Source organism: Leptodactylus fuscus, chromosome 2 (genome assembly GCF_031893055.1).
Source record: "Leptodactylus fuscus isolate aLepFus1 chromosome 2, aLepFus1.hap2, whole genome shotgun sequence".
In the NCBI taxonomy this organism is placed as follows: domain Eukaryota; kingdom Metazoa; phylum Chordata; class Amphibia; order Anura; family Leptodactylidae; genus Leptodactylus; species Leptodactylus fuscus.
The window spans coordinates 23,024,307-23,048,869 of NC_134266.1; the positions used below are offsets into that span (position 1 = coordinate 23,024,307).

The following is a 24,563-nucleotide window of genomic DNA, read 5'->3' on the forward strand; positions in this document are numbered from 1 at the left end:
GGATCAGCAAGAGCTGACCAACACAAGTGGGAATGAAAAGGGGAGGGAAACAGGGACCAGACAAGACCATAGAAGACAAACAGAATGATAAGACCACAAGTATGAACACAGAAGACGAGGCAGGACAGAAGGGAAAACCAGGAGGGAAAGAAGGAAAGAGAGGGGAATGTGAGGAGCATTCGAGCCCCAACTCAGGAGAAAGAAGAGGAAAAGTCTATAGACTATAATAGGGTCTGTGTGTTGTTCGCATGGTATCTGCACTAATCGTGTGAAAAGAAAAATGCTGCTTGAAGTACGTTTTTCTCCACATGATTTGTGTGGACACCGCACGGAAAACACACAGACCCCATTATAGACTATGGGGTCCGTAAGGTTTCATTGCGCACAACTTTATAATGCGTTCGGTAATCCGTTCCCAAATGGAATCCCTGAACGGCATACCGAACACAGATGTGAACCGGGCCTGTTTCTGCCATTTCCATCTGGTTTCCGCATTTTTGTATGGAGAGAAAAGTAGAACTTGCAGGACTTTGTTTCCATACCAAAAATAAGGATTCCACAGCAACCAATCCGTTTGTTTTAACATTGTGGTCTTTGGAAAACAAATTAGGGTGAGTTCACATCAGCACCCGGTCTCCGCTTTGTAGGTTTCCATCTTCTGCCGACAGGAGACAGGAACCTGGCAGTCAGTGTCCGGCCGTGAGCGTCTTCTGCTCTCCGCGGTGAAACAGTTTTTTTTAACCGGAGACAAAGTCCTGCATATCCGACTTTGCGCCCGGTTAAAAAAAAAAAAAAAACACCAAAAAAACGTTTTGCAGCAGGGACCGGAAGACGCTCATGGGCGGAAAAATTGAAAACTGACTGCCGGTTTCCGTCTCCTATCTAGTTTCTTGGGCAGAAGACAGAAACCTGCAAAGCGGAGACAGAGCACAGGTGTGAACCTGCCCTTACAAATGGATAGTAATTAGTTTGTGTCCGTTTTGCAATTCAAAATGAAGAAGGGGGGGGGGAGCGGATTGATCAAAAACGGACACAAATGGACAGTTATTTTTGAATGGACATCCATTGACTATGGATAGAAAAACAGATTTGGGCATCAGCTGTGTAGCCGTTTGGAATCAAACCGTTGTTCTCTTAAAATGGTTTGCAAGTGGACGGCTACCAGACGCAGATGTGAACCCAGTCTAAGACAGACAGCAGAGTACATCGCTTCATCAGTCCTATAGATGTGCATGCAACAATGCTCATACACGGACACGACTACTACTCCATTCTCATGAGGTCCCAGCAGTCCGACCCCCAGAATTCAGATACTTATCCCCTTATCCAGTGGATGTGATGGCTAATCCCTGTGGTTTTGTAATGCACGCTCACCCAGGAGAAGTGTCTGGTATAGCGGCTCAACTCTACTCAATAGGGATTTTTTTAAAACTAAAATATCAACCACCATCCAGCCTAGAGCAGCAATTTGTTTGGATCTTAAGTAATATGGCTGCCACTTGGCTCTGGTGCCTTTATGCAATTGGTGGGAGTATTCCAGGCTAAAAAATATTGCCCTGTACTGTATTACAATATCAGCTAGTTGCCCAGTCTGATAAAGTTTATCTATTATTGTAAGTACATGTGTGGAAGGCTCTGTACATTACTACAATACAAATTCATTTTTGATAATGTTCTGTATACACGGGTACTTGTTCGGACATAAGCCACAACCGTACAGCAGCAATGGGGCAGCGTCAGAAGGGCACAATAGAGTTAATAACGTATTCATAGGACTATTTAAAAGTTATACCCTATCCATAAGATAACCATGCAAGGTTCACCCAAGACACGCTCATACTTTAACTTTTTTTTTTTTCTTTAAAGGGATCCTATCATTCAGACGACATTTTTTCTAAGTACCACATCGGAATAACCTTAAGAAAGGCTATTCTTCTCCGTGTCGTCGTTCGCCTACAATCCCGGTTCTTGTCACTATGTAAATTAGCTCTCTCGCAGCACTGGGGGCGGCCCCAATGCTGCAAGAGAACTCTCGCCAGCGCCGCTCCATCTTCGTCAGGAACGGCCTCTTCATTCTCTTCTTCCAGCAGTGTCTTCTTACTTCTAGGCCTCGGGCAGAGCAGACTGCGCATGCCCACAGGCCCCAACAAAATGGCTGCTTACAATACTATGCAAGCGGCCATTATTTTGTGGCCTATGGTCACGCGCAGTCTGCTCTGCCCAAAACAGGAGGCCTTAGAAGTTACAAGCTACCGCTGGAAGAAGAGGCTGAAGATGACACTGCTGAAGAAGAGGAGGCAGCGCTGGAGAGAGTTCTCTGGCAGCATTGGGGGCGCCCCCAGTGCTGCGAGAGAGCTAATTTATATACTGAGAAGAACCCGGGATTGTAGACGAACAGCGGAGCGGAGAAGACAATGAAAGGTAGGAGACAAATAGCCTTTCTTAAGGCTATTCCAACATGGTACTTAGAAGAAATGTTGTTTGAATGATAGGATCCCTTTAAAAGGGGCATGGCTTAAATAATCATTAAACGTAATCGAGTTAAGTGCCCAATTAATTGTGGTTTTGATTGACATCACAAATGCACAGCCCTAGGCTAAATTTGTTCAGTCTGAACAAGGGAAGTCCTACTGAATAGTATATAAAATGACTATACCATAAAGCCCTGTTTGCACTAATATTAAGTGTTTCCGAGGGGGAAGTCACTGTCCTAGTGAAAAGATCAGTGCAGAAACCGTGCTACTATTACTGGTAAAAATTATGCAGAACAGATGGGTTGGTGGTAACTTGGATCCACTGCAGTGCCATGATGGTAGGGTGAAGTCGACAGAATAAAAATACTGACTGTACAAGAAAATGTAAGACGAGTCTTGTGGACATAGTGGCCCCATAAGCAGGGAAGGCTCCTTACCAAGGTTCTGCGACTTTGCAACTTCTGTAGGCTTAGACTCTGCCTCTTCACTTTTTGTGACTGTCTGATTGCTCCCTTCATTTTGTGTAACGGCTGATGAACCTTCAGACGCATCTTCTGTCCCTGGGGCCGTGAGCTCACCGTTATGGGAGCTGTCCATGCTTTCACTAAGGATACAAGAAGAAAATCATCTATTACAATGTGAAGATTCTACAGTAAAGGGGTTGTCCAGGCAAAAATGACCATTTTGTATAAAATAGGATGGGGACAGTGGAAGAAAAAAGAAGGTACACTCACCTGTCCCCATTGCTCCGTTGACCTCCTGCGCCACCCATGTCATCTGCTCAAGTGGCGTCTCTCAGCGGTATGCTGAATCCACTGATTGGCTTCAGTAGTCACATGACCGCAGAAGCCAATCTGGGGCATTAGCACAACACCGGAAGAGACCCGGGAGGGCAAATGAACCGGGAGGTGTGGGACAACAACGGAGCAACTGACACAGGTGAGCGTTTAATTTTTTTTTCCACTGCCCCCAACGCATTTAAACTTTAAAAATTTAGCCTCAACAACCCCTTTAAGTTTACAATAGTATCCCCCCTCTAGCCACAGCTATTTTTCAATTTTTATTTTACTCCCCATCTTCCAAAAGCTGTAATTCCCTGTGGGACAGGTTGAACTTCCCGGTGATACCCTTTACTATTTTGGAAGACGTACTGGAAAGCTGGAGAAAAAGTTTCAAACAACATGGAAGTACAAAAAAAAAACCTGCAACTGCGCAATTTTCTTTGGGTTTTGTTTTTATAATGTTCTTGCATATTTTAAGTCAGTACAATCATGAAGATACCAAATTAATATAGTTTTTAGTATTTTTTAATAGTTAAAAAAAAAAAATTAAAGGCGTTAGTATATTCTGACAACCTTAATCCTACTAATATTATAAATGTGAAATGTTTGTGGGTTTGGATGTTTGTTACTCTTTCATGCAAAAACGGCTGAATGGATTTGAATGAAATTCGGCACATAGATAGATTGTAACCTCAATTAACACATAGGCTACTTTTTATCCCGGTAAATGACATGGCTTCACGACTGTTATGAATTTATGTTCACTTACTATATTAAACTGCTCTTGGCTGATAAAGAGCCAGGTCTGTAATCTCTCTGTGTAAACACTCAGCTAACCCTCAGTCCATTGTGTACATGCATTTGGATATTATCTGATCTGCTCCTGGCAGTGCTGACACTGGATGGGAAAACAACTTTAATCCAAATTGGCAGTATGCTACTTTTAAACATGCCTGGAAAAAGAAAATCTAATTTGTTGCAAAATTCTAAAACCATGAAAGCTATGAAGGTAGCCAGAAGTCACAGAGTTCTCCTCAAGCAGAGCTGAATGGAATAATCGAAGCCAAGAACACACTCATTATATGGCATCCCAGTGACCTGCTGAGATGCCGGAACAATAACCGGCATGGTGTGAGGAACAAGTTCAACGGCAGGCCAGCTTGAGAGCTGCCGAAACGCCGGAGCAGGCGGATCATCAAAGCCAACAACACGCTCGTTATATGATGTCCCAGCGAGCTGCTGAGATGCCGGAACAATCACAGGCACGCGGTGAGGAACAAGTTCAGCAGCAGGACAACTCGAGAGCTGCCGAAAAGCCAGAGCAGGTGAACTATTGACAGCAGCAATTTGCTAAATACAGGCAGATCATCGACGCCAACAACAAGCAGACGAAGTCGCGGGCAGAGCGCTAGTTATTTTATATTTCTACATGAGCAACTGTGCAAGGTGTCCTTTTTTTGCAGGCCTAGGTGTACATTTTATTCATATATACCATTTTGATTGCTTTTTATTCAAATTGTTTTTGAAGATGCAACAGACCCCCCCACACACACACACACACTTCCTTTCCACAAACACATTGATAACCTATTCTGGGGATTAGCCCTCAATACATAAATCATGGAAAACAGAAAAATATCATCAGCCTGTGGCATGTGCACTTGTTTTTATAATGAAATGTGTACACGGGCAGTAGTCCATTTTCACAGTACATGCACAGCTACAGCACCCGCACATACACAACTTATAGCAGCACACTATTAGCACGCATAGGTCTGCTTTCACATGCAGTGGACACATAGCTGCATGTTCTTAAGCATGCACACAAAGGCACATTTTACATAAACACACATGAAGCTAAAACATACATACACTGAATAAAAGGAGAAGACCGGTATTAAATGCTGACAAGCTTACTATGCAAGCGCATCACATCTGTGCCCTAGCAACTAGCATTTGCAGGTTGCTAGAAAATTCTTTAACTCCATGTGTAGCTCCAGACCTGCGGCACATACCCCTCTTTTGGGTACGCATACCACAGTTTAGGAACTACCAGAATAGAGGATAACCGAGGTCCATGAGTGCCATGTGAATAGAGCAGTAGTTAGCACAGGCCTGACCACTGATTCATGTTTACAGGACTGACTGATAAGTCACAGCGGTCAAGTGATCACTGGGGGCCCCGTGGTCGAGTCTCTAGTGATCAAAAATGTACCTAACCTTTGGACAGAAAATAAGTGTTTTTGGTGAGAAAACTTCCTGAATAAGATACTTTCATCTCAGAATGCAGTAATTCTGGCTTATGACATGTTGCACAGAGCGTTGGCACCTGCTATGTTCTTTGCTGCTGCACTAGAACACCTACAGGAATCCAGCACACAATGTAATATGCACTGGAAATATCCGGGCCAGGCATTGGCTGATTTCGCAGAGCGAAACTAACTAAGACTCGGGAGTCCTTGCATCATAGTAATCTAAGGAGTCCCTGCACACAGATGGCTTCACTGTGCCATACTGTGGACAGTACAGACATGAGGGGGAAGGATCACTTTGATACTGGGAGTCCCTGCCTCACCACAGCTCTACTGGCTGCCCTATGTAGAGTTAGCCATGATGCAAGGAGCCTCATCTCCTGACTAGGTTCGGACAGGTGTAGGGGCCTTACATATGTCCTACCAAGGCATATGGACTTCATAGATGATGGGGATCCATTCAGGATTACTGCAGAAACTCTTCCATTATACTGAACTAACATGACCACGTGTTACACACAGTGTGAGGCAAAACTGCTCCGTCTCTGCACACTCCGACCCCTAAAAAAACTGCACAAGTATAAGAGTTATCGCTGTTGTTTGACCTTAGATTAACAGAACTTATATTTTTATGATTAACGACTAATGAAAGCAAATATGCAACCAGCTCTGCATTTAAAGGGGGTTTTCGGACTTCCAGATCAATTATTGACCTAGCCTTAGGATTAATATCAGATTGGAGCGGGATTCAACAACTGGGATCCCTGCCGATCAGCTGTTTGAAGAGACTGCAGAGTTCAGTGAGTGCTGTGACCTCTTCACAGAAATTTATGCACAGTGCTGTACATTGTAGAATGGTTGTCCTTGGCATCACATTTCAGCTCCACTCACTTGAATGGGACTGAGCTGAGAACAAGCAATGAGACTGGTAAAGTGACATCACAGAACCTGTGAAGTGGAAGCAGAAGACATTCAGGGGTCCCAGGTGATGGACTCCACTTATCTTCAATTTATGACCGGGCCTAAGGATCGGTCATCAGTTGATAAAGCCTGGACACATTTGGTCACATGACAATGCCTCAACTTATTGCCATTAAAATCTATTTTTTTGTCATTGACACGTATGAATAGCCTTAAGAAAAGCTATTCTCCTACTTTTAGATGTCTTCTCCATGCCGCCATTCGGTATAAATCCCGATTTTCATTGGTACGCATATGAGTGCTCTCGCAGCACTGGGGGAGGTCCTGAGTGCTCAAACAGCACTGGGGGCGTCCCCAATGCTGCGAGAGAACTCTCCAGCGCCGCCTCCATCTTCGTCTGGAACGTCCTCTCTCCGCGTCTTCTTCTGGCGCTGGGTTCAAACTTCTAGGCCTCGGGCCTCAGGCAAAGCCGACTGCGCATGCCCGCCGGACACAAGAAAATGGCCGCTTACACAGTAAGTGTAAGCGGCCATTTTCTTGTGGTTGGTGGGCATGCACAGTTTGAACCCAGCGTCCCCAATGCTGCGAAAGAACTCATTTGCATAGCGACAAAAATCAGGATTTCTACCGAACGGTGGCGCAGAGAAGACATCTAAAGGTAGGAGAAGAATAGCCTTTCTTAAGGCTATTTCGACATGGTAGGCAGAAAAAATACAATTTTAATGAGAGAATCCCTTTAAAATAAATGGGACCGAGCTGATGCGTGGCCGTATGATCAACGGATATCATGTCACTTGCAGAAAAGAAGAAAGCAGCCATGTTTTCTAATCCCGCACAACCCCTTTAATAAATTAATTCTGCTATATTGATACTATACATGTAATACAATCATTTCACTTTGAAGGTGGAGTTAAACCAAGTACATTTCTATCTATTCCGGCAAGTGTGTAACCATCTCTCCGAGGACCTGACACCCCGTGATGTCACCGATCAGCTATCCTCTGGACAGTCGATAAGTTATGTTGGGACAAACCCCTGACGCACAGCTACAAGTTCTCCTTTCCCAAGCCAATGTGGATTGCAGAACCTCACACTGAGCGGAGGAAATCCTGACCCTGTGCAACCCTCACAAACAAACAAAAAGAATCTAAGTTAATCAAACTTTATGAACACAAAAATAGTGTCACAAAAGGACACCGGTACCTTGATGGCGACATATTTTCTACTTGGCCCCGGGGCTGTGGAGTCAGAGTCAGGTTTGGGTATAGTCGGAAAGAAGATACCAACTCCGCCGTCAAAATAAAATGATATATTCAATAATATTCTATCACTTGTGACATATTTACTTGCATTGATGTGTTAGCAGTGTTCACAGATATATTACAGTCTATGAGTCCAGCCCATTTCTTCCATAGCTATCTGTGTATGGGGCTAAGTCGCGTTTGTTTAAAGGGTTTGTCTGGGATATAAAAAAAAAAATAAAAATACCCTTCCTCGTTGCTATGGGGTCTTGCTTTGGCAGAACTCCTACTGCACATGGCGGCTAAGGCCAAGCATCGCTCCAAGGAAAGGACACGGGAGGTCAGAGGTGACATATTCAAGTGACGTCCTGTGTCCTTTTCTTAGGCCGCTACTTGGCCCCAGCAGTCACGTGCGGCGGCAACTTCCACCAAAACAAGACACCAGAGCCCCGGGGACATCCTGGACAAACCCTTTAAGTCAAGTGTCACAATTCCGGTCGACCATATAGTCCAACTCATTCCTAAACGTCTGACCGCCGTAGTCTGTCAAGAGCAGTAAAGCTCATCTAATTCACCAAAATAAAAAAATCCAGCGATTGGTTGTAAAGCCGGCACATAGGTGATAACTCATTATACAATATCAATTATTATAGAATTCATTTAATATATTTAATCATCTCATTTTGACGCCGGGGTCTATGACTTTTTCCCCTGACAATAGTCGCCATTTTCTGCAGAATAGACTTATGGGAAATCCTCTCCGCTTCTAGGTCTTGCATTACAGTTGCTTTGTTACAGAAGATGTCCGGTCCCTGAAACGGATCCAGCTGGGTCTTGGTGTTAGAGACTTTGTGGCATCAACTAGGGCTGCAGATGGCTCCAGGTTTATAACGTCATATAACCAGGATGAAAGCAGTTCATCGAGTTATAATGTGTCAGTGATGGTGAAACGTGTGCCAATGAAAATACAGCACGTTCCAAATACAGGCTCAGTATACAGCGGAGTGGCGTCTCTACAACATATTATTATACTTATTACCTCTCATTCATCATCCTTTCACTAGAAGCAATGATAGCTTGTCTAATAACCTCGACAGGTGTAGTATTTGCTTGGACCATTGCCTAGTGGCAGCCATCTCCAGCGGCAGCTGTCCACGAGTATTGGCAGCTTATTACCAGTGCTCCCTTCCCTCCTATATATCGCTGCACAATATAGACAGCAGTGCTGAGGGACGGGGAACTGAACTATCCAATATGCAAGTCCTGGAAAACCACTTTAACACCATCACAGTTAGCAATGCCAAAGTGGCGGCAACATATACGGCTATGGCTATAAAAGATGGCAGCTGGTGGTAACAAACAACCTGTTTGGAAATTTACAGGGGACCCCAACAACGGCCAAGCAGACTACTAAAACAGCAGAAACAAAGGACTATAATGGAGTCTGTCGGGGATCTGTTGTTTTTAGGCCCCGTTCCCACGGAGGAACGCGCTGCTCATTCTGACACATAAACATGTGTCAGAGCAAGGTGCTTCAAAACAGATCCCATTGACTTCAATGGGTGCCGAATTACGCTCGCTACACATTGAAATCAATGGGTTAAAAAGACTCCAATTGATTTCAATGTGTAGGACGCGTAAGCCGGCACCCATTGAGGTCAACGGGATCGGTTTTGAAGCGCCGCGCTCTGACACGTGTTTACATGCAGAATGAGCGGCGTGTTCCTCCGTGGGAACGGGGCCTTAAACTGAAACCGGAGGAAAAAGTTCTCTGCTGATTTTCTGCTTACATTGCGACAGAGACACTAAGGGCTCGTTCACACGGGGAGCGGATTTTGGCACAGAGAGTGACGCGGGGAGCCACGTCACTCTCGGGTCAAAACCTGCCTGCCACGACCGTCGCGGCTTCCCCCTCCGGAGTCGGCTCAAATGAATGGGCCAACTCCGGAGGTTGCTGCCGCCTGAAGAAAAGGCGGCTCGCTTCTTTTTTCCGCTGTCGGCAACATGCTGGTAGCGGAAAAAAGAACGCTAGTGGTCTCCATAGACCACCATTGTATGGAGGCGGATTTGGAGGCGAAATCCACTGTCAAAATCTGCCTCCTTGCCCCCGTGTGAACTAGCCCTAACAGTGATTTTGGTGCAGATGTGAACATAGCCTGAGTGACGCAGTGGACTCGTACAGGGTATTGTGTACAATATCTGATGCTCACTCAGTACTTGCAGACCTGAAGGGTTACGTATGTATCTGTGCCGGGTGTCTGTCCAATGCAGATCCATCAGGAAGCAGGGGATGTAAGGGCCTGACTTTTCTATCCAGTTATAAAAAAATGAAAACAGACCCTTGACAGCCCGACTATAGTCAGTGGGATCCCTCGGGCTCTGTTCATGTCCGCTATTTTAGTCTATTCTTGTTTGTTGCCTCTCAGCACAGATGTGAACGTAACGTAATATGTATTTAGTTAGAAGCAGGTAGTGTTTTATTGTTGAGACATCCGTGTACCGGATGGCGTCATGGATTTTGCACTGTGTTCACTTTCACAGTTGGACAAATAATCCTCCTGGTTCTAGATTAGTAACCTCATATCACTACAAGAGAGGCGGAAGAACATGCATTGAAAAAATTAAAAATGAATGTGATTATCGATATCGCATACCGTATTTTCCGGACTATAAGGCGCACATAAAAACCTACGATTTCCTCAGAAATCGTAAGTGCGGCTTATAGTCCTGTGCGCCTTATATATGGATGGAAGCGGCGGCAAAGTCTGCGTGCCGCTTCCATACATACATAAAAGGCACCGTAAGGGTGCATTCACACTATGGAACGCCGGCGTGTATCACAGCCGTACACGCCGGCGTTACAGCAGGGCTGCCGGACACTTCCTATTCATTTCTATGGGGCCGGCATGCGAGCGCTCCCTATAGAAATGAATGGAAAAAAGCAGTCCATTCATTTCTATGGGGAGCGCTCGCATGCCGGCTCCCATAGAAATGAATGGGAAGTGTCCGGCAGCCCTGCTGTAACGCTGGCCTGAAACAGAACGTGAAACTTACCGAGCGGTGCAGGGTGGGCGGGCATTCAGGCCTCCTCTTCCTCCGATGTTCTGTCCTTCTCCTCCGGCGCTCGCTGATAATGGCCGGGGCGCATGCGCAATATCATAATGCTTCTACGGCTACTGCGCATGCGCCCAGGCCATTATCAGTTAGCGAGCGGCGGAGGAGCAGGACGGAACATCGGAGGAAGAGGAGGCCTGAATGCCCGCCCTGCACCGCTCGGTAAGTTTCACATTCAGTTTCAGGCTTTTATTTTAAAACGGGGGGGGGGGGGGGGGGGGGGTAGTTTAATCTAACTTTTACGGTTGATTTTGCTGATAGAGCCCCTCCTCGCCTGCCGAGCGCTTCCAATAGAAGCGGCTGGCACGCGGGGGGTTAAGCGGCCACTGGCAAAGTCTGCCTGCCGCCGCTTTCAATAACATATAATGCGCACCGGACTGTGGCTTATAGTCCGGTGCGCCTTATATATGAACCGAGACGGACTATAAGGCGCTCATGGGCAATGCGCCTTATAGTCCAGTGCGCCTTATAGTCCGTAAAATACGGTAATTAGACGTTTGTTACAGATTTACTTTAATACATTAAAAAACTAGAAATGGATTCCTATTAACGGTCTTTAGTAGAGATGTGCGAATACTATTCGAAACGGCCGTTTAGAATAGCATGCTCCCATAGGAATGAATGGACGCAGCCGGCGAGCAGGGGGTTAAGCGGCTGGACGCCGGCTGCGTCCATTCATTCCTATGGGAGCGTGCTATTCGAAATGGCCGTTTCGAATAGTATTCGCACACCTCTAGTCTTTAGGCCTTATTCACACTAACGCCATTTTTTTTGGTTGTAAGGCGCCCAGACACGCATTTTTAAAAGTTTTGCATCCGTTCTTTCATTTTCGACAGCCTCAATTTTTCAGTCAGTGAGAACCTGGATACAGTTCATTGGCACTTTTTTGTGACCCGTTTTTATTGGATGTCCATCTGTTTTACCTCATTTCAAAACTGATCCATTGTTGGCATTGGGTCTTGTGTCCATGAAAACCAACAAAGAATACGTCAGGTTTTTTGTTTTTTTTTGATGGTCGTGAAAAATAGACCTGTAAGGGCTCGTTCACATGTGCGCCGGGACTCCATTATGCAGGTTTCTGTTTCCTGCACAAAACAGGGCAGGAGACGGAAACCTGCCGGCATCTTTCAAACCCATTCATTTGGCCGTGTGTGCCGGTGAGCGTTTTATGCTCTCCGCGGTGAAACAGGTTTTTTCTCTTTTTTTTTTTTTAATGTAGATTGTGAGCCCCACATAGAGCTCACAATGTACATTTTTTTTCCTATCAGTATGTCTTTTTGGAATATGGGATGGAAATCCATGCAAACACGGGGAGAACATACAAACTCCTTGCAGATGGTTTTTTGCCCTTGGCGGGATTTGAACACCAGGACCCAGCGCTGCAAGGCTGCAGTGCTAACCACTGAGCCACCATGTGGCCCCCTGAAACAGGTTTGTTTTAACCGGACACAGAGTCGGACATGCAGTACTCTGTGTCTAGTTTAAAAAAAAAAAAACGGTTTTGCCGCGGAGAACATAAAACGCTCACCGGCGCTCACGGCCGAACGCAGCATGACAGGTTTCCGTCTTCTGCATGCAGAAGACAGAAACCTGATAACGGACTGCCGAACGCTGGTGTGAACCCAGTGTAACTAGACACAGTGAAACCAAGGTCTGCTCAAAATGGCTGCCACATGGTCATTGGAGTCCGGCTGTGGGATTATAGCAAAATCAGGGTCAGCTTGGGCCACCGACTTTACAGCCCTGCATTGTGGGAATGGGAATTAGTGGCGTTTAGTGGTCTCAAACCAGCTGACGGACTCTCTTTAACCCCTCCCGCTCCATGAATTTTTCAATTTTCATTTTCGTCAAAATTAATTTTACCCGGGGGGTGGCATAGCTATAAGCAATGCTCTATGGCAGATGTTGGGAAAGGGTTGAGCTACAAAAACACGTAGAGCCCTGTATGTAGATTTTGCAAAATCTACTACCGTAAATTTCCGAGCGGTCTGCAAGTTATGCATCCCCGATGGCAGGAAAAAAAACGCCCCATGTTAGAGTTTTCCAGCTCATAGCTATAAAGCATCCAGCTGCCATTTATTTTGCATGAGGACAAGAGTCAAATTTTCCAGCCAGCCAAAATATCAGACCAGTTGCAGGAGATAAATGGATTTTTGTCGAGAACAAGACTTTGCTCATGGCAATGCGATAGTTTCATTAATTCACTGCACGTCACAAACCAACTACCGTATATACTCGAGTATAAGCCGAGTGATTCAGCACAGTTTTTGTGCTGAAAAAGCCCCCCTCGGCTTATACTTGAGTCAATAAGTTTTTCCAGTTTTTTTTGTGGTAGGGGCTTCGGCTTATACTCGAGTATATACGGTAGTTATACGCCGAATAAACATCATTGACAGAACCTGTAACAAGTTATCCCCTGCCGTAGCAATATTACTAGTGAGGCGTCTCTGTGGTCCTACTTAGTCAAGGATTTTACTACAGACTGCCATACAGTAGTACGTGATCTAAAGGAAGGTTAAAATAACTAAAATAGGATAGAAAGTTTTAATAAATTTACAAAAACAAAAAATATAAGGGTCTGTTCACACAGCTGAAAACGAAGAGTCATTCCTCTTCATTTTCCACCGCTGGCATTTTCACCGCGGTTTAGCCGCAACGGGATGTCAATGAAGGGCATCGGTATTGTGTCGCAGCATCCCGCTACCGATTAGGCCCAGATAATGCCGCGGACACCACAGCTGAATCAGACGCGGAATGCGGGGCAAGATCCAGCAGGACGCTTATTTTTTCCGTGTCCTGCGGCGATCTCTGCTTCCTATTGAAAACAATGAGAGGTGGATTCCTGGAGGAAATCTGCCCTGGATTCTCGGGGGCGAAATACGCCCCCAAATCCGCGGCAAATTCTTCCGTGTGAACTGACTCTAAGTTGAGTTTTTTGCCCGCGGATTTTGACGTGGAATCTGCCTGAAAAAACACCTCCCATTCATTTCAATGGGAGATGCTACCCTCTTTTTTTTTTTTTTTTCAACTGCTAGTGGAAAAAAAAGTGACATGATCTATCTTCAGGCGGACACCTCCTGGAAAAACCCATTGAAGTCAATTGGAGGGGGAAAAACTGCAAAGCGGTTTTTGCAAAAACCACTAGTTTTTTTTTTCCAAAAAGGCCTATACATTGTGCTGGAGCAAAAAACAAACAAACCCCAAAACGCTCCAAAAAAGCCTCATGTAAAAAACCGCATCAAAAAACTATTTCTTAATTCCTGAAGCGGATTTTCTCTCTTCAAAAACTGTGTGAACATACCGTAAGGGCTAGTTCACACATAAAAAAATGCCAGGCGGTTTTCCCCTCCTGTAAAGTGAAGGGGCCGCAAAAAAACGTTTTTAACGCACATTTTTCGCCTCCCATTCACTTCTATTGCTTTCTTCAGGCGGAAAACGCCTGAAGAAAGGTCATGTTGCTTCTTTTTTTCTGCTAGCAGCGAAAAACTGCTAGCAGAAAAAAAAAAACTAGCGGTCTACATAGATCACTATTGTAATGACGTGGATTTTGAGGCGAAATCCACCTCTTTGCCCCCTTGTGAACTAGCCCTAAAAGTTACATTAAATCTTCTACCCTACATACACACAAGAAGAGTCCCCTTACCGCTAAATGCCCACAATATATAAATGATTTACCCCATGCAGTGAACACCACAGCCAAAGTGTTTTTTGTTTTTTTAACAGTTTTACCTTTGCCAAAAATCGGGATAAAAAGTGATCACTCATTCTCCAATACACAGAAAAGTAATAACTAGAGGTGAGCGAGTACTATTCGAAACAGCACACACCCATAGGAATGAATGGATGAAGCCGGCACCCAGGGGGTTAAACGGCCGCCGGCAAAGTCTGCGTGCCGGCCGCTTCCATTCATTCCTATAGGTGCGTGCTATTCGAAATGGCCGTTTCGAATAGTACTCGCTCGTCTCTAGTAATGACATTACAGGTGACACAAACTAATATTTCTATTTTTCAAAGATTTTTTTTTTTTAATTATGATAAAATCTAAACTATTTTTAAATATTTCTAAAATACAGCACAGTGAATGCCATAGGGTGAATTCACACTGAGTAAACGCTAGCTTATTCTGAACGTAAAACACGTTCAGAATAAGCGGCGTCTAAAGCAGCTCCATTCATCTCTATGGGAGCGGGGATACGAGCGCTCCCCATAGAAATGAATGGGCTGCTTCTTTCACTCCGTGCAGTCCCATTGAAGTGAATGGGGAGTGCCGGCGTGTACGCTCCGGCATGAGCAGAGCTTGCCGTATACGCCGGCACTCCCCATTCACTTCAATGGGACTGCACGGAGTGAAAGAAGCAGCCCATTCATTTCTATGGGGAGCGCTCGTATCCCCGCTCCCATAGAGATGAATGGAGCTGCTTTAGACGCCGCTTATTCTGAACGTGTTTTACGTTCAGAATAAGCTAGCGTTTACTCAGTGTGAATTCACCCATAGCAGGGGCAAAAAGTTTTCTGCATAAATAGCGACCTGGCCAGGCCGAGGGAGTTCCAATTTTTTTTTAATGGAAGGCGCTCAATGACATCCAAGTTCTGTGCTATGCTAATTTCAATGGGGGGGGGGGGGGGGTTGTTCCATTCAGTTTGCTCCAAAATGCAGTATTAGAATCCCCTCGGACTCACGCCGGGGCCATAACATTATGCGTAGCCCATGTATTATTTATTATAATCGTTGTGCATTTCATATTTCAACCAATAGGACTCCTCAAAACCTAGAGCATAGAGCGCAGTGCGACTTCTGCCGCTCACCATACTGGGTTACAAGGCTGCAGGGATTTTCTGCAAGGAAAATCAGAACCACAGATCAGTTTCCCCATCTGCAGCGCGCAAATATCTATTGTAGATAGCAAGTGGATTTTACGCCCAATTTTCAGGGAATCGGTAGCAAAATCAACGGTGGAAATATCCACCACCTGCTGCCTGTATAGGCTCAGGATAACAACCGTGCCCCATCACCACCTCGCAGATGCCACTTTGCCAAGACCAAACACTATCCCTCATCTCATGTCCACTTTTCTGATTTAACCCCAAGACGCCTTGGTTTTCGTAAAAAACGTACAACTAGAGATGAGCGAGTAGTATTCGAAACGGCAGTTTCAAATAGCACGCACCCATAGGAATGAATGGAGCCGGCCGGCACGCAGACGGGGCCGGCGTCCTGCCGCTTAACCCCCTGCGTGACAGCTGCTTCCATTCATTCCTATGGGTGCGTGCTATTCGAAACTGCCATTTCGAATACTACTCGCTCATCTCTACGTACAACCCATAAAAAATGACTCAATGTCAAATATCTCTTCCACCCACTTTCGTCGTGACACCACCACTCGTAGTAATGGAGTCTTCACTTAAAAGTTAGATGGGATTCACAGATTTTTATTTATTTTTTTATTTCAGATTTTTCATTAGCAAACCTCACACCGGGGCGGTATTGGTGTATGCAGTTGCCGTTTGTTATACATGGATGTATCGCTAATGCAATAGGGAAATTCATCAAGCTTTTTACGCCAGTTGTCTGGCGTAGAGGAAAGATATTGTGGCGCACATTGGGTACAAGGCCCCTTTGTGCGCCATAACCCTCGCTCTGCCTCTCGCTGCCCACACTGTGTGAACGTAGGCAACAACTCAGGGAAAATCTCGTGCCGCAAACTCTTTCCCCGAATCATCTGAGCAATATGCGGCAAGATAAAGCATTCACATTATTGCCATACTCTGCTCCGATCTCATTGAAGACAATGAGAAGCAGAATCAAGGTGGAATCTGGAGCGGATTTTGGGTAGGAATTCGCCTCGAAATCAGCGTCAGGTTCTGAACAGACTCATACACAGATAAATTCTACAGATACAGTTCATATTTTATCACTAACGGTGGTCCCCAATATCCACTCTGAGTAAAGAGCCCGTCTTTGGCACCATATATATACAGCTAGTACTCATGCGTATACACAACCCGCACCCCCCCCCCCATGCCACACTCACAGAGGTCCAGGAAGCTGAGTTATGGGGAGCTGTTTGTTGGGGTCCTCACACTGTAGAGCGGCTGCCCCTGTACCTGCCTGTGATATGGAGAGATCACTCTTATCACCGGTGATTTTCATGCCCTGACAAACAAAATAGCGAAAAACAACACATCAGTTTTTGACTTGTTAGGCCTGCAGAGCGGCTATTTTGATAGTCAGGGTAAAAAAATAAAATGCAAAAGGTGACAACATTACCCCCTACATGGGATGTGCAGCTAAAACAGCTCTACGGGACCCAAATAGCAACCCCAGACTCAGGTGGCACTGGGGTAAATGGGAAGGCAGAAGAAACCCAAGCACACAAAGTATTCATATTGGGATTACTATGGGACAGTGACATATACAAGCCAAACTGAAAATCTGTCGGCCACCGTAACACCCAAGCAACATTTAGCCCTGATGCATCTGGATTTTGTGGACCATATTACAGCCACAAATTCTATCTTACCCAAAGTTACAAGATTATAGAGATCAATGATGCTGTAAGGTCAAGTCATCAAAGCAGACGCCAAAATCGTGCAGCTGCTGATACTGGGAGCGGCTGTAACTACAGCCAGAGCTTCCATAGAGAAGGCAGGGAAGGTTTCTTACCTTCCCAATCACTGTGTACTCAGTGCTCAATGAGTGCTGTATACACAGATGAATGCCACCATGATGCGGCCGCCCTCTGACCCGGCGGTCACGTGATCTGCCAGGATCAGTGTGTGTTAGAGCTGCTGGGTCCTACACGACGCAGATCAGCTCTGTAGTTATGGTCAGGAGGTGAAATGTACCAGTCCCAGTCCCAGGGGAAATCAGCCTTCCCTATCACAAAAATAGTGATCAAACAGGGCAGCTCAATGGTTAGCACTGTAGCCTTGCAGCACTGGAGTCCTGGGTTTGAATCCCGCCAGGAACAACATCTGCAAGGAGTTTGTATGTTCTCCTCGTTTTTGCGTGGATTTCCTCCCATTCTACAAAGACATACTGATAGGAAAAAAAAATGTATATCCCTTCCATCATGGTATTGTAGGTTTCGGCTGACTATTTTTGTTCTGGTAGTCTTTTTTTGTGATATGTTCTCAGTTTTTTTTCTCTTGGAAAATTTTTTTATAAAAATTACAATTAAAAAAAATAAAACACATTCAAAAATAAAAACAAAGCCCTATAGGTCACCGAAAGAAAAAAAAAAGATGCAGAAATTAGTTGAATAACCCAAATGATAAAAATGTTACAACCCTCCAACTGCACATAGAAAAACAAAAATGAAACGGGGGCACACGGTGGCTCAGTGGTTAGCACTGCAGTCTTGCAGCGCTGGAGTCCTGGTGTTCCAATCCCGCCAAGGGCAAAAAAAAACATCCGCAAGGAGTTTGTATGTTCTCCCCGTGTTTGCATGGATTTCCATCCCATATTCCAAAGACATACTGATAGGAAAAATGTACATTGTGAGCTCTATGTGGGGCTCACAATCTACATTAAAAAAAAAAAAAAAAACGAAAAGGTGTCTGGTCCTGGACCATAAATTGGCCCAGTACTGAAGTAAAAAAAAAAAAAAATAAATAAAAAACCACTATTCACTTTCCCCGATCTGTCATTCTCGGGTCGGGTTTCCCCATTACATTCTGTGTAGAAGTGAGGAGACTCAGGTGACCACTACAGTGACATGTTGGGTTCCGGTGATGTATTGGCTGTGACATTCGTTTCGCTGCGGAGACCACTAAGCGCTCACTGGCGCTCACGGCTGGACACTTTCCAAACCCATTCAAATGAATGGATATGAAAAGTGACTGCCGCTTTCCGTCTCCAGTCCAGTTTCTCGGGCAGGAAACTGAAACCTGCAAAACGGAGACCGGGCGCAACCTAAGGTGACAATGGCTTGTTTTTTTGTACAGCATTCTGAACACAGTTAAAAAAAAATGTATTTTGGCTGAACATCCCCATTTCCTCACTATCACACATAAATATTCCCGCTTTTAGTGACGATTTGCCTTTAACCCCTTAACAGTCACATTAAGATTAAAAAACCCTCCTGAAAATGTCACTTTCTTTTATTGCAGATTCTGATTTTGTGGCTCCGGTAAATATTCCTGGCACAGAACTCCGATACTTTTGTGCATTTTATGCCTCTTTCATAACTTTTTACAATTTATTCTATTGTGGCTTTACAAGATCTTGTATTCTCTGGGTACAGACAAATATATGATCAGTTTTTATTACTTTTTGGTTTTGAGAGATGATTCGATCAGAAAAAAAAAATCAATTCTGGCCTCTCAATTTTAACGTTTATGGCGTTTATCATGTACAACCGTATATACTCGAGTATAAGCCGACCTGAATATAAGCCGAGGCCCCTAATTTTACCACAAAAGACTGGGAAAACTTATTGACTCGAGTATAAGCCGAGGGGGGGGGGGGGAATGCAGCAGCTACTGGAAAATTTCAAAAATTAAAATGGTGGAGTTTTTGGGTGCAGTAGTTGCTGGTGCTGGGGAAGGGGAGTTTTGGTTGTCCGTCTGCCCCTTCCCTGAGCTTAAGGTTTTTTCTTCCCCCACTTGGAATTCAGTCTGGCTGAATATAGGGGATCTGCAGTGCTCCTATTAACCCCTTCCCGACGGAACAGGAGCACTGCAGATCCCCTATATTCAGTAGACCGGGCACTGTCAGACACAGGGATACCTAATGTGTATAATGTGTGTCAGTGTCATTTTCAACTTTTATATGTATTCTAGGGAAAGGAGCAATTTAAAACTTTTATTTATTTTATTTTTTTATAGCTGATGAAGGTGATCAATTAAAAGGGGGGGTGTCTATTTCTTTTTGTTACTTTTCTCTGTAAAATGACTACTTGGGTGCTAAGGTCAGCATTTGACCTCAGTAATTAAGGAGTTACATTGCAAGTGTGCTTTCTGATTGACAATAAAGGTGGTGGTGGTGGTGGTGGGGGGAGATATTATGAACACCAGTTCCCCCTGCCCTTGGGTTGAAGTGTCAGGGACAGGAGAATAATAAAATAATTTCCGCTTCCCTGCGCTGTTGGCTGCTTGTGTTCTCCCGCACTCTGGTTTAAGTGAAGCTGTGAGTATTTGCACCTCCACTTTAACCAGCGATATCTCTGGTTTCCGTAGGTATAATGGACATGCCACGATTTACAAATATGTCATTGTTTTTGAAATCGCAGCATTTCCGCTGCAGATTTTTTCCAGTAACTTTGCTGCGGCCAAAACGCTGCATATTTGCAATGTAGGGCCTCAGCTTTAGCTACCTAGTTGTGGACTGCAACTATGTACAATACGTGGATGAAGTTTTGAAAAAAAACAAACAAAAAAAACGTTTGAATAAGCACAAAAGACAGGGCACGCTGCAAATATTCAAAAATTTGTTAAAAAAAAAAACCCAAAAAACCCACAACTATCCGACTAAAGTGTATACCCGCTCCTTACTGTCCACCCAATGGCCGGTGTCAGAGAGATAACAATTGGGAAGTCAGATTTGAGCAGAGATCAGGGTAGATGAGGCTTCTTCCGCACTATACTCAGTAAATAGGAAATGTTCGGTCGAGAATCTACTACGGCCCACGTTCTCCTGTTACGTTTCACTACACCTGAGCCTGCACATCTATGGGAGAATTGGCTAGCTCTTAAAGGGATCCTATCATAGAAACCCTTTTTTTTATGAGTAACACATCGGAATAGCCTTAAGAAAGGCTATTCTTCTCCTACATTTCGTTGTCTTCTCTGCGCCGCCGTTCCGTAGGAATCCCAATTCTTGTCGGTATGCAAATGAGTTCTCTCACAGCACTGGGGGCGGGCTCCAGCGCTCAAACAGCACTGGGGGCGTCCCCAATGCTGCCAGAGAACTCTCTCCAGCGCCGCCTCCATCTTCGTGAGCAGCGTCCTCTTCTTCAGGCACAGGTTTCTGACTTCTAGGCCTCAGGCCAAGCAGACTGCACATGCCCACAAGAAAATGGTTGTTTACAATACTGTGCAAGCAGCCATTTTCTCGTGGCCTGTGGGCATGCACAATCTGCTCTGCCCAAGGCCTGAGGCCTAGAAGTCGGAAAACCTGCGCCGAAAGAGGATGAAGAGGGCGCTGCTGACGAAGATGGAGGCAGCGCTGGAGAGAGTTCTCTCGCAGCATTGAGGACACCTCCAGTACTGTTTGAGCACTGGGGCCCCCAGTGCTGTGAAGGAACTCATTTGCTTACGGACAAGAACCAGGATTCCTACGGAACAGCGGCCCAGAGAAGACAAGGAAAGGTAGGAGTAGAAGAGCCTTTCTTAAGGCTATTCCAACGTGTTTGTATGATAGGATCCCTTTAATTTACATCTGCGACAGAATCCATAGTCTGAAATCATGAATGAAGAAGAATGTTCACTTCATTGTTTAATCTGGTTTTCTAGTCCATTGCAGCGCCCGAGTCCAAGTGTGCCATCTAATGTCCATTCCAATGAAAATAGAGAAGGTCGTATCCTGCTCCGTGCCATCGCAACAGAACGGATGGGAAGCTCCCATAGATGTGACTGCATCACGGATTACCTCCAAGTGTCACGTGAGTGCATTGCACTGCAGTCTCAGCCCCACATCAGATGCACACTCGGCCGTGTGCATGAGATCTAAACAGTAAAGAAAGTCTAATGATGGCCAACAATGGATCCCAAGTGCACTAACTATAATGGGGTCGGGGATTTCGTTTTCCTCCAGACACTAGAATGTCATGCTTGGACTAGGACTGCAGACTGACTCCGACACAGATGTGAACAGAGTCAGAGTCCTGCAAGGCTGGCGAGATCAGGGAGAGAATATCCAATAGCTGGTAGACCCCTTTATAGTCAATGGGTTCCTCAGGGATCCAATCCTTAGATCTATTTATTGATTAATCTGATCTTTTTATCCTACGACAGACTAGAAGATCGGATTAAATGTCGCAGATGTGACGGCACCGTCAGTATGACCGGCCTTAGGTTCACATCTACACTAGGGGCTTTATCACAGATCCTATCTACTGCACAGAATGAAAGAACCTAACAGACCCCATTACAGTCACTGAAGTCCGTCACGTGTCCCATGACGGATTCAGCCCTGTGGTCACTTTCAATTTTCGCCATCTAGGACGAAACGTATAAATCGTGATCATGCGAATTCTTCCCCCATCCTGTGCGGACACATGACCACGCGGCCACATGACTATACCACTTACCCCAGGACAGCGCGCCAAATATATACGGTTATGGCTAAAGGATTTATTTAACAGAAGCCATGCTGGGAGTTGTAGTATCACAAGGGCTAGATTATGGCAAAACAGTGATCAGGAGACAAGAACTACAAGTCCCAGCATTCACCCAGAGCGTCCATGCTGCCAGAGCAGGCTGATGTTGTATAGACATGCTGGGAGTTGTAGTCCCACTACCCACAGATTGTCCGCTCTCCCAGGCAGGAAGGCCTCCTATTGGCTGCTGCAGTCGGCGGTTACTATGGTAGGCCCAGGCTGGTCCAGTGGACGGACGGCGGCTCCACCTCCTCCAGGCCCGGCTTCCTGCTCATAACAGGGCCGGATGGAGCACATTTCACCGAATTTCTGCTCCCTGCAGTCGCACATTGCGCCGTATAGGCCCGGCCAGGCCGCAGCACCACAGGCGGACTTCCATAGCCTCCCCCCTCCTCACGGACCCCGGGACCGCTCCCCCGTTATCTACCTGTTACGGTTTTCCTCCTGAATCTCCTTAAATTTATTCACCACGAAGGAGCGGAAGATTTGTTCTATGTTGGTCGCCATGGCGCTCCGGACCTACTCCGCCTCCTCTCGATGGTCCGGGCACTTTCCTTACGCATTGACGTGCGCGCACACTGCGCGGCAGGAGACGCGAGGGGGAACCTTGTGCGCGCCCCCGCTCTCTGTCTGTTTGCGCGTTCCGGCCAATCAGCGAGCGGAACGAGACGGTGACGTAAGCGCTAGTGGGACGCGCACGTGAACGCCGCATGCGTGATGGGAGGAGGGGGCGGGGCGTGCAGGGATGCGCGTTCATGGATGAAAATAACGGTGGCCGCGGGCACTGCGGAGGAGTCGGGGCTTGTAACTGTCTGGAGGCCTCACTGAGCCTGAACTTTTCCACAATGTATAAATAAAGTTTAATAGGCAGAAAGTGTTTAAAAAAAAAGTGTGGGAGGCTTAGTTTCCCTTAGGAACCAATCACAGTGCAGCTTTTATTTTATAGTCTTCTTTTTGAAAATGAAAGCAGCCTCGTGATTGGTTGCTATGGGCAGCTACTTCTAGGTTCACACTAGTGTTGAATCTCTGGTCTATTGAGAATGCCACTAGGTTCCATTGTCGGACCAGAACAACGGACAGGTCGGCTGCCAAAACAGGCGTAACACACAGAGCCCGACGGACTCCGACTAATGGAGACTGTCGGGTGTCCGCAGTTTTTAACCCCATCAGGACTGAGCCAATTTTCTTTTTTGCATTTCCGTTTTTCCGTCCCCACATTCCAAGAGCCATCATTTTACAGTTCACAGAGTCACATGAGGGCTTATTGTTTGCGGGACAAAATGTACTTTGTAATGGCGCCATTCAATATCTTGTACAATGTACTGGGAACAGGGGTGAACCTAGCTTTTATGCCGCCTGAGACCATTTTGAGGAAGTTCTGATGGTTATTATTATTATTGTTTATTCATATAGCAGCATTAATTCCATGGTGCTTTACATTTGGGGGTTACATACAATACACAGAATATACAGGTAGATATAATACTAACAATGACCAACTGGCACAGTGGGGTAGAGGGCCCTGCCCGCGAGGGCTTACAATCTATGAGGGAAGGGGGTAGAGACAGAAGGAGAGGGGGAGACTGTACAGATGGCGGTGCGGTGATAGTGTTATTGGAGGTTGTAGGCCTTCCTTTAGTCCTCAGGGCCTTCTTGAAGCCTGTGATTGTGGGGTCAGTCTTATGTGTCGTGGTAAGGAGTTCCAGAGTATGGGGGATGCACGGGAGAAGTCTTGGAGACGTTTGTGTGAGGAGCGGATGAGGGCAGAGCGGAGCAGGAGGTCATTGGAGGATCTGAGGTTACGTGTGGGCAGGTAGCAGGAGATTAGGTCAGAGATATATGGAGGGGACAGGTTGTGGATGGCTTTGTATGTTAGCGTTAGTAGCTTGAACTCAATTCGCTGGGCTATGAGTAACCAGTGGAGGGACTGGCAGAGGGGAGTAGCCGATGAAGATCGGGGGGTGAGGTGGATTAAGCGAGCAGCGCAGTTTAAGGTGGACTGGAGGGGGGCGAGGGTGTTAGCTGGGAGTCCATGGAGAAGGGTGTTGCAGTAGTCTAAGCGGGAGATTATGAGGGCCTGGACGAGCATCTTAGTAGTTTCAGGGGTGAGGAAGGAGCAGATTCGATGGATGTTCTTGAGCTGGAGGCGGCAGGATGTGTTGAGGGTTTGTTCATTTTTTTATTCCATTTTTTACAGGAGGCAAAGTGATGACCATTTTGATTTTTTTCCTTGCTACGGCATTCACCGTATGGGATAAATATTTTTCTATTTTAATAGTTCGGCATTTTTTTTTTAATATAGATTGTGAGCCCCATATAGGGATCACAATGTACTTTTTTTCCCCTATCTGTGTGTCTTTGGAGAATGGGCAGAAATCCACACAACACAGGGAGAACATACAAACTCCATGCAGATGTTCCTGGCAGAATTCAAAACCAGGACTCCAGCGCTGCAGGG

The 24,563-nt window shown here is 45.7% G+C and overlaps 1 protein-coding gene across 11 annotated transcripts in view; it reads right to left on the reverse strand.

The window, feature by feature from the left end:
- SON (SON DNA and RNA binding protein) overlaps positions 1 to 22,696 on the reverse strand; it is a 65,757-nt gene extending 43,061 nt beyond the window's left edge. For 10 of the 11 annotated variants that reach the window (XR_012715031.1, XM_075263417.1, XM_075263422.1 and 7 more), the window contains exons 1-3: positions 22,533 to 22,671; positions 16,817 to 16,938; positions 2,912 to 3,078 (exon numbers count right to left, since the gene is read on the reverse strand). Coding sequence is in view for 10 of the 11 variants with exons in the window: in XM_075263417.1 (XP_075119518.1) it covers positions 2,912 to 3,078; positions 16,817 to 16,935 (286 nt within the window). In the remaining variant the exon portion in view is untranslated. Of the gene's footprint in view, positions 1 to 2,911; positions 3,079 to 16,816; positions 16,939 to 22,532 lie in introns of all 11 variants that reach the window. The other variant, XM_075263419.1, reaches the window with a different exon arrangement.
- Between the last annotated feature and the right edge of the window lie 1,867 nt (positions 22,697 to 24,563).